Below are 10,133 nucleotides of genomic sequence, written 5' to 3' on the forward strand. Positions count from 1 at the left end.
AAACGAGCCAATGCACATTGGTATGCGATGATTGCATCCAGCTGCCGCTGATCACAGCGTGAGCATAAAAAGGCAGCCAGCGCAACGCATACCAGATTTTCACTGAGGAGCCGAGCCGGTGACCCGGCTGCTCAGCAGTGGTCAGCAGCCGTGGCGACGGGACGGGACGTGACGTCTCCGTTCCCTCCTTCAGGGAACGAGGGTTACATACGTAACCGAGACATTCCCTTTCAGTCGTGACCGACAAATTGGGATCCCTAACAAAGTGCCATAAATGCTGCCCCTTCCAGTGTCCTGTGCGAGCCTCCTGTGCCCCTTTTGGTGTAGGCCGGGGCTCACAACAAGAAGACCAGTCACTGTTGTCGTAGCACTACCCACTCAGTAGGATTGGATAACACTGGGAAAACGTACCCGTACCACTTGAAACAGGAATGTTGCGGAAGCCCCATCCTTCCTGAAGGAGGTTTCTGAAGCACTTACACATATAAACAACTGTTTAGGTGCATATGGAAGATTGGAGGTGATTATAACCCTCTTGGAAATGGCAGACGTCTGCCGGGGAAACACGGGCTCTGAGGCTATACCGTGGACTTTACACATATGGGATCCACTTAGGTCTCTACATATGGAACCCAGCCCTCTACCGGTTCTCAAGGATTCATCGAGTGAGGGCCTGGCGCCGGACGTTCCGCCACGTCTGGCTGCCGAGGGGATGGAGGAGCTCGACAGGGTCTACAGTACGGACACTCTGGAGCAGTTTTAGCAAGCCGACACCAAGCCGGGGCCTCTCAGTGCCTCTACCTGTTTGAGGTGAGAACACAGGAGGATACCGGCTCCACACGAAGGCTATAGAATCTAGCGAACATGTTGGGGGTCGCCCAGCCCGCAGCTCTACAAATATCTGTCAGCGAGGCGCCAGGAGCCAACGCCCAGGAGGATGCAACACTCCTAATAGAGTGAGCCCGCAACCTGAGCGGGCAGGGCACACCCTGTGCCTGATAGGCCAGGGCGATGGCATTGACAAAGAGTTGGTCTGAGGTCCTAAAGCTTTGTCTGGTCTACGTAGCATCTCAAGGCTCGGACGGGACAAAGCAAAGATAGGGCTGGGTCTGCCTCCTCCAGGGGAAGGAGGCTCACCACCTGATTCCTGAAGGGAGTAGTGGGAACCTTGGGCACATAGGCCGGGGCCTCAGGATTACCTGGAAGTCAGCCAGCCCAATCTCTAGGCACGAATTGTCGACCAAAAATGGGTGCAGATCCCCTACCCTCTTGATGGAGGCCAGTGCAAACAGGAGCAGAGTTTTCACTGGATAGAAACTTCAGCTCAACTGACTGCAAAGACTCAAATGGACCCCACTGTAGTGTTTTGAGCCCCAGAGACAGGTCCCAAGAAGGTATAGAGGGAGGCCAAGGAGGGTCCAACCTTCTCGCCCCCCTAAGGAACCTGATGACCAGGTCGTGCTTCCCCACCGTTCTCCCCTCTATGGGGTTGTGGTTTCTTTCTGAAATAGCAGTGACGTAAACTTTAAGGGTGGAGGGAGACAGCCTTTGCTCCAACGCTTGCTGCAAGAAGGAGAGCACAACTCTGATTGGACATCTTCGGGGGTCCTCTCGATGAGAGGAACACCACTCGACGAACAGGTTCCACTTCAAGGCGTAAGCATGTCTCGTTGACGGTGCTCGCGTCGAAGGGATGGTGTCAACTACCTCTTGGGGTAGGTCACCTAGAACATCCCCTTCCCGTCCAGGGACCAGACATGAAGTTTCCAGAGGTCTGTACGCGGGTGCCACAGGGCGCCCCGTCTCTGAGTTAGTAGATCCCTCCTCAGAGGAATCTGCCAAGGAGGGGCAGTCACAAGGAGCATCAGTTCCGGGAACCAGGTCCGAGTGGGCCAGTAGGGCACCACAAGCAGGACCTGCTCCTCGTCCTCCCTGACTTTGCACAGTGTCTGTACGAGAAGTCTCACTGGGGGAAACGCATACTTGCGCAGGCCCTGCGGCCAGCTGTGTGCCAGTGCGTCCGTGCCGAGTGTTCCCTCAGTCAGGGAGTAGAGTAGGGAGAACAACTGACAGTGGGCGGTTTCTGGAGAGGCAAACAGGTCTACCTGCGCGGCTCTGAAACATCTCCAAATTAGCTGGACCATCTGGGGATGGAGTCTCCATTCTTCCGGGAGCGTAGCTCGTGAAAGCTCGTCGGCTGTACGGTTGAGCAGACCCGGAATGTGAATGGCACGAAATGACCTCAGAACCTTCTGACTCCAAAGGAGGAGGTGGCGGGCGAGTTGCGACATGCGACGGGAGCGCAGACCACCTTGTCTGTTGATGTACGCAACGGCCGCCATTGTTGTCCGTTCGGACCTGCACGTGCTTACCTTGTAAGCGCTCTTTGAGACGGTTCAAGGCAAGGCGCACTGCTAACAACTCTAAGCAATTGATATGCCAGTGCAGTTGGGGGCCCGTCCACACCCCTGAAACTGCCCGTTGTACGTGGCCCCCCAGCCGGTGGTAGAGGCATCCGTGTAAACCACAGTATGTCTGGAGGGGGCCGCCCTCGGCGATGAGCAGGCTAGGGTGCTGCAGATGGGTGGAGGCAGCAGCTGCCAGGGTGTGACGAACCACCTCAGTGTGCTTCTGTGCAGCCAAGAGCTGCTGGGCCAGGCTCTCGACCGTGTCGCCGAAGAGGCCGATCTGGGACACGGGCATTAAGAAACCGAACTTTGTCGGCGTCCCTCATATCGACCAGGCACAGCCGGAGATGACGCTCCTGGACCACAAGTATGGACATCGTACGACCCAGAGAACTCACGGTGACCTTCGTCGCTCGGAGAGCGGGGTCAGTAGCGGTTCAGAGCCCTTTCAGAACTTCCGGATTGTGACCACCCTCGTGCAGGTCCTTCAGTGCCTTGGCCTGATGAACCTGCAGTAACACTGTAGTGTGTAAGGCGGAGGCAGCTTCTCCACAGACCGTATAAGCATCACCAGACAGGCCAGACGAGTACCTACAGACCTGGGAGGGGAGGCACGGTTCGCCCTGCCGGGTGGAGGAGGTATTAGGACACAACTGCATCGCAACTGACCGCTCCACCGGGGGGACCCCTGTTTACCCCCTAGCTGCACCACCGTCGAGGGTGGTGAGGGAGGAGGAACCAGCAGATCGGTTTCTGGCAGTAAAAGGTGCCGTCCATGACCTAGTGAGCTCCTCATGCACATCCGGGAAGAAAGGGACCCAGCGCGAGCCACCCTGTGAAACCAATCGTCCAACCTCGAGGGCTCGGGACGCTGTGGAGGTTTCCACTCGAGCCCAGCCCTCTCAGCGGCCAGGGAAAGCATAGTCGACATCTCCAGATCTGATTCCGGCTTTGCCACTGCCCCGGAGGGAGGCAGTGCAGCCGAATCTTCCTCTCCAGAGAGCTCTCCCTCCGATGCAGTGATCGACATCCGGTCGTCGGGAGGAGCACCAAAAATACAGCTGGTACGCTCTTTGGCGGCTCAACTGGCTGCGACGTGCTAGAGGAGCGGTGGTCCCCCGAGGGTTGGTTCCCTGAGGGGTTTGCCACCGCTGTAACCCTCAAACCACCTGTGCTACTGCTGGAAGTAGCCCTTGCCTGGCAGCCGCCAGGATGAGCACTAGATCGCGACAGAGGCAACGGAGCTCCGCCCCCCTGGAGGAAACGGAGCCTGGCCCGCAGCTCCGAGATGGTCATCTTCCCGCAATGGGAACATGACTCATGGGAACATGTTTAATGCCCAGACACGTGAGGCAGTGATCGTGACCATCACCCGGCGCCAGGTAACGACCGCGTCCAGAAACACACGGGTGAAACGGCATCTTTAAAAAGACGATCTGTCGTCTTTACAAAAACCAGCCCACTTATTGTACTCTTAGAGAAATTGGCTTTTTTAGGGAAATGCTCTTTTACGTGCTGAGACGCACAGGGGAAACGGCCGTGTAGCGAATCAGCTCATGGGGAAATATGAATAATTAATAATAACTAGTTGTAATTCATTATAAATATTTAGATCCGCTGTAGATATTTACTTGACCTCTCAGGGTCAACTGTCTGTCAATTCTAAGAACTTTAATTTCCTGGTTAAGAGAAATAACTTTCTTACTGTACAACTCTAGGTCACTGATGTGAGGCCTTTAAGGTCTGAGAAGATTCACGCCTCTCAAGATGGGCTATCAATAATATTGCAGCATGACAGGGGATAGTGCAGCCTGAAGTGCGCCCACTCGACACAGGAACGACCACCGCTAAAGCACCGTCCGCCAACACAAAAAGCTCCCTAGAACGCGCTAGACTCGTCACACACAAAGCAGTTTGGTAGGAGCAGAACGATGTTGTCGCTCGGCTCCGAAGTGAAAAGCTAGTATGCGTTGCACCGGCAGCCTTTTTATGCTCACGCTGTGATCAGCGGCAGCTGGATGCAATCATCGCATGCCAATGTGCATTGGCTCGTTTAGTTTACACTCTAAATGGATTGGTCTCTCTAAGCAAGATCCCAATTCGTCGGTCACAACGTGACTCGTAGTGACCGACTGAAAGGGAACGATATGTTTTAGAAAGTCTCTTGTATTTAGACATTAACTGATATGCTACAGATATACTGTGCAACCCAACAGAGTTTATTTTAATATCAGTTACAACAGATTATGATTTTGCTTTAACAGTTTTTCATCTCTCAAGATTCTTTCCTATTAAGAATTTGTAATTCGTGTTTGAATCAGTGGTTAGATCTTTTGGGATTCAGTACTTGAGTATCTTTATTCAGAACCTGGGTGTTCTGAAGTTGGCTGTGCAACCCAACAGAGTTTATTTTAATATCAGTTACAACAGATTATGATTTTGCTTTAACAGTTTTTCATCTCTCAAGATTCTTTCCTTTTAAGAATTTGTAATTCGTGTTTGAATCAGTGGTTAGATCTTTTGGGATTCAGTACTTGAGTATCTTTATTCAGAACCTGGGTGTTCTGAAGTTGGTGTTCTGTACTTAAAAGGGCAGTAAGAAAAGAACAGTCTTTATAACAGTTCTGGAATGGCACCAGGGAATGTAAACTAGCACACTGGCCTTGCTCCCTTCTCTTACTCCTCTTCCCTTAGCCTCCTCTCTGACAGAGGGCCGTTTGTAGTCTGTTTCCACTCGATTAGCAGGCCACTGTTTGTGCCTATATGATTTGTCCAGGCCCCTGCTGGACCTCTTGTCGAGATTACGAGGCAGGGTGTGTTTTAAGACTTGAAGTTGAGTTTTGTTTTTGGTTGGTGCTTGTTGAGTCATGCTGTTATTTTGGGCTGAGTGCAGTTTGGAAGACCCCCCCCCCTTTATGTTATTTAAAATGCTGCATAAAAATATACATATTAAATTTAAATTAAAACAATTACATGTAACTGTCAATTATTTCTTTAGTAAGCGGAATAAGTACATCAAATAATATTAACAGTATTCTTATTAGTGTCTAGTGTTGGGAATCAAGAACCTCTTATTCTTATTCAGAACAAATTCAGTCTTTTTAGGGCCACCTGTCAGCCAGGCAGGTTACCAAATAAAGTCTGCCCTCAGTACTACTGATACAGGTCTGGTTGTGTTATTTTTTAATTTAATGTTAATATTGACTTTTATTATCAAAGTACCAGTACATTAAAAGTATGTTAATCGAGTTAATTGCAGGCTGTTAGCAAAAAAACACTCAAACAACAACAGGAACACACTCTATATTTGCATAGTAATCATGCCCATATTTCTGAACATGACACTAATGAGTTGGGTTCAAAAAATGCATCCTTTTTTGTGCATCCTTCTAGTCATTTATAACTGTGGTGATACTTTGCTGATATTTGTGTATGCTTTTATTAATATAAACATTTAATACACACATATTTATTTAATGCACACGTATTTATATATTTTTGATGATGAAGAAAATTGTAGACTAGCCATAAATGAATTACACAATTGGAATACATAATTTATTAGCAGTAAAATGTCAGGGCAGCCTGCTACAGAAATATGGTATGAATATTCATTATATTATTCAAATAACATGTAAACTACTACACTGAACAAGTAGAGTGAAATATATCATGACTTTTGCTGATAATGCATCTCTTGCTTTCATTTACAGGATACTGAACAGAAAACCAAAGGTAAGTACTCTTTAAAGTCATTTTAATCTTTAAAAATACAATATTGTTATATTTCAACAGAAGAATAATATAATTCAGCTCAAATTTAATGCGGGTCGTGTGTAGTAAGGTCAGCAGATATGGAGATCTCCCTCATTAGTCTGAAGATAGCTTTTGTCGCTCTGATTTCATGCCTGTGCGAGCTAATGCTTGGTGACACATGCATTATTTCATTAGCATATGTTCAGTGGGGTGTAGGGAAACCCAGACGGGTAATACTGGGATGAGAGATACTCCTCAGTATCAGCGGTTTGCAGGATTTAATTTATAGACACGTTATTGTTGATTTTTTTTTTAGAATTAGAAGCTCTAATTTTCTTTTTTATATTGTGTCTTGCTTTCTGACAACTTATGGTAACATTTCTGACTTTAGTGAATATTGTATATATTTAGTGAATAAAAATAGAGATATAATTAATCTGTAACTACATTTGGGGTACTCAATGTCAGACTCAGGATTAAGTCCGGCCTTCAGTGCAATTATAAATGAACTCTGACTTGTAACACTCTGTAGTAAATTTGTACTTGAACTTGAAATAAACTCCACGTCATGTGTAACATGAGAGATAAAAAAATAAGTAACAACATAAAATTAAGATGTCAAGTCCTTAATAAACATCTCCCGCATGAACTTGATTGGTGCAGGACAAGATGGCCTAAGACCCAACACTATCTATAGTTAGTTACCCAGCCCTAATATTTTGGTTACTATATAATTCACAATGGTATTCACATGGTACCACTATGGTATTGAAATAGCAGCAACTTGATAAATTCTAATTCCAACAAAACTGCTACCATGGTGGTACTTAGTGTGCTGTTGTTTTTTTGTTAGTTTTTTTGGTCACATCAGTTTACGTGTTACTGTAATGTTGTCTTGGCAGTCTTAGAAGCTTATTAAAAATTTGTATCAGTTTTTGAATATTGCGGTTGTAAAAAGTTTGAGTTTTCATTAGGGGTGGGTAGGGCTGTGTATCGACTTCGATACTTTTTAATACCGAATTGCCTCGATACCATCGAGTATCGAAAAACGTATGCTTTGCTGCTCAGTAACCATTTCTGATTATTATCAATATTGTAAACATTTGTGCTGCTTAATATTTTTGAGGAAACTATTTTTTTACGATTCTCTTAAGAATATTTAAAATGGTTCTTTGTGTCAGAGCGCTGGAGTCCGTCAGAAATAGATTGTGGCATCAGTTTATGATCAGTCATGGATTTGTCGTGTCTCGCCACATCCACAGCAGAGAACATCACTGGGTTCTATTTGCTTTTGGCAAACCTTGCCGCTCGCGTCTGATGTAGACGCGCTGTTTTGGTATTTGTCTTAAGTATATTCATAATCTGCTTTATGTTTACCTGGCACTGGAAGTCCTTTCACAAACTTGTAACTTTTATGCTTAGAACCATACATCGTTAATTTATATTTCTACATGGCTGCCTGCAAAACAACTCAGATTCTTCAATCACTCCATCTAGTGGTCTGTTACTGATACAACCACAACTGCTACAACTGATAACAGAGCGCTCAAGCGGGTACTGCAAGTCATGTTGAGGTAATTAAAATATGTCAAATTATTATTTTGCGCTCAATTATTTACTTATCAGACAAGTGGCCGCATGATAAGTGGGAAAATTACGTAGTATAGTCTTTATCACCCTGCAAAGGATTCTTTTGCAAAATAATCTGCTGACTGTACATCTCTCAGCCTTGCCGCACCCCCCAGTTTGGGAACCACTGGAGTAGGCGATTTGCGCGCTATTAATTTGGTCTGTTACGATGCTCTATGTGTTTGATTACTAATGCCTGTGTAGTACGGCGTTGCACACAGAGGATGAAAATGTTCAGCCTTGACTCTTTATCGTCATTTGTGTTAAAATTTGCAAAGCGTACCAAATTGAACAAAACAATATAAATGCAAAATTTGAATTCATGAATATATAACGGTATCCACGGTATAGCAAAATCCATATCATGGAACAACATAATACTGGTAGTCACTTTCATACCAGTATAGGGCCCACCCCTAGTTTTCATAGGTGAATTCCAGATGATGGACAGTCTGGCTTGAAGTGTTAAGGCGGGCGTACATGGTGCGATTCTAAAGGTCGGAAAGTCATGAGCTCTGGCACATGTCACGTTTGAGTTAATCCGAAAATCGTATGGAGGCAGTCACACACAACACGAATTTACTACGATTTTACAAACTCTGACGTAAGCATTACGTTTCGCGCCATTCATAAAAATATGGATTCTGAGGACGAAATAGTTTTCTTTGTGGCAGTCCAAAAAAAAATAAAACGAAGACAAAGGACATGGCAAAGAGAATAGCTGAAAAGTATGGACTTTCTGTTCTTCATAAAGAACTCGAGGGAGTAGGCCATTTCTGAATTTCTGCTCGTTTTACCGCAAATACAACAGGCATATTCATTCATAAAGCTGAACAGCAAATTTGGCACATTCAGAATAACAAATAAAAAATAGAACTGTATAATTAAACTAAAATTATTATAGACTATATGGTTTTTGTCATCTTCTGATTGGTCAACTTCAGATGGATCGCCAAATCGTCTTGTTCAACCGCACATACACCACGAATTTAAACCGACAGCATCCGATTTTTTTTGACATGTTTGAAAATTATCGGGAGGACAGGAGGTGCTCGTAACGTCTCGGATCGGCCCGTAAATTCTTCTCACACAGTACGAGCCGCAGCCATGCGAGCATCTGCGATTTTCTCCAGAGAGAAAAAAAGGATCAATTCCTACACAGGCACGGCGCCAGAATTTTTTCTCTACCGGTGCTAAGCCGGGGCTAGACCAATATGTCGGGGTGCTAAGAATAAATCATATTGATGACGTCAGACTAAACCGGGGCTATTCAAAATTCTGATTCAAAATTCTAGCCCCGGTGTAGCGCCGTCACTGTTCCTTCAACTTGTTAATTCGTTTGTACGACTTATTAATTTGTGGCCACTGTCCATGTTTCATTAATTTTGTTCCTTAAATAACCCATGATTTAACTAAAATGAGGGAACAAATTAATACATCGAATGAATTCTCTTTCATTTCCCTTCCGCATGTTTACCACAGTAAGAGATTCGAAAACAATGATAAAAAGTGAATGACAATAAAATAAACCTGCGAAATTAGAGGGTTAGACGGTGAGGATTTAGGAAAAGAAACAATGCCCAAACATTATTAAAGTTGTGGAAATTCGTGACCAAGAACAAAGCCGCATAAATGTAGGCTATATGGGCACAAACGACATCCAAAAGCATGGTCGCGATGTAAGATTTTCCAGCAAACCAAATATTCCTCTAATAAACAAAGCTTTTATATCACACTTGTCATAATCAGAGTTTATAATTTGTAAATAAATAATTGCTGGATTCAAAACAGCAATTAAAAGGCACTGTGACCGACACTTGACGTTTTCCCGGAGCATTCAATTCACTAAACGGTGATGCCACAACTAGAGCATCGTTCAAGTTTCTGCATGGACTTAACTAGCCTAGGGCACAGGTTTTCAAGCCCTGGGACAAAATGGGATGCTTTAAGGAAAATGTATAGCCTATGTAAGTAATAGGCCTAAAATAAAAATAACAATTAGTTTTCATTAAAAAAAAAAGCAAAATATATCTGGCTTAAATAATTAAGCTAACAGATTTAAAACAGAAGTGTGGTGCGGCGCTCCATAAACAAGTTCACGGAAAGGAAAGGATGATAACACGCATTCTGTTTGTTTGCTTTATTTTGCAAAAGCACAAATCTTTTTATTGTGAGTGTGCAAAAATAAAAGTAAACACTTTTGCGGATTATATCTTACTCCAAAAATTGAGTTTTTTATGTTTCAGCTGTTCGATCGCACTGGCGCCTCGCGCGCACACACCCCACATATTCTAGCAATTCAAACTTACATCGCAGTCTGTTCATTATCAAAATAAAATA

General features: G+C 44.9%; 1 protein-coding gene across 1 annotated transcript in view; it reads left to right on the plus strand.

The window, feature by feature from the left end:
* LOC107566423 (trinucleotide repeat-containing gene 6C protein-like) overlaps positions 1 to 10,133 on the plus strand; it is a 77,685-nt gene that overhangs the window by 30,819 nt on the left and 36,733 nt on the right. The window contains exon 3 of the mRNA XM_016251882.1: positions 6,122 to 6,143. Within this exon, the coding sequence (XP_016107368.1) occupies positions 6,122 to 6,143 (22 nt within the window). The remainder of the gene's footprint in view (positions 1 to 6,121; positions 6,144 to 10,133) is intronic.

The sequence above is a fragment of the Sinocyclocheilus grahami genome, unplaced genomic scaffold (genome assembly GCF_001515645.1).
Source record: "Sinocyclocheilus grahami isolate Dianchi unplaced genomic scaffold, SAMN03320097.WGS_v1.1 scaffold1074.1, whole genome shotgun sequence".
NCBI classification, from domain to species: Eukaryota; Metazoa; Chordata; class Actinopteri; order Cypriniformes; family Cyprinidae; genus Sinocyclocheilus; species Sinocyclocheilus grahami.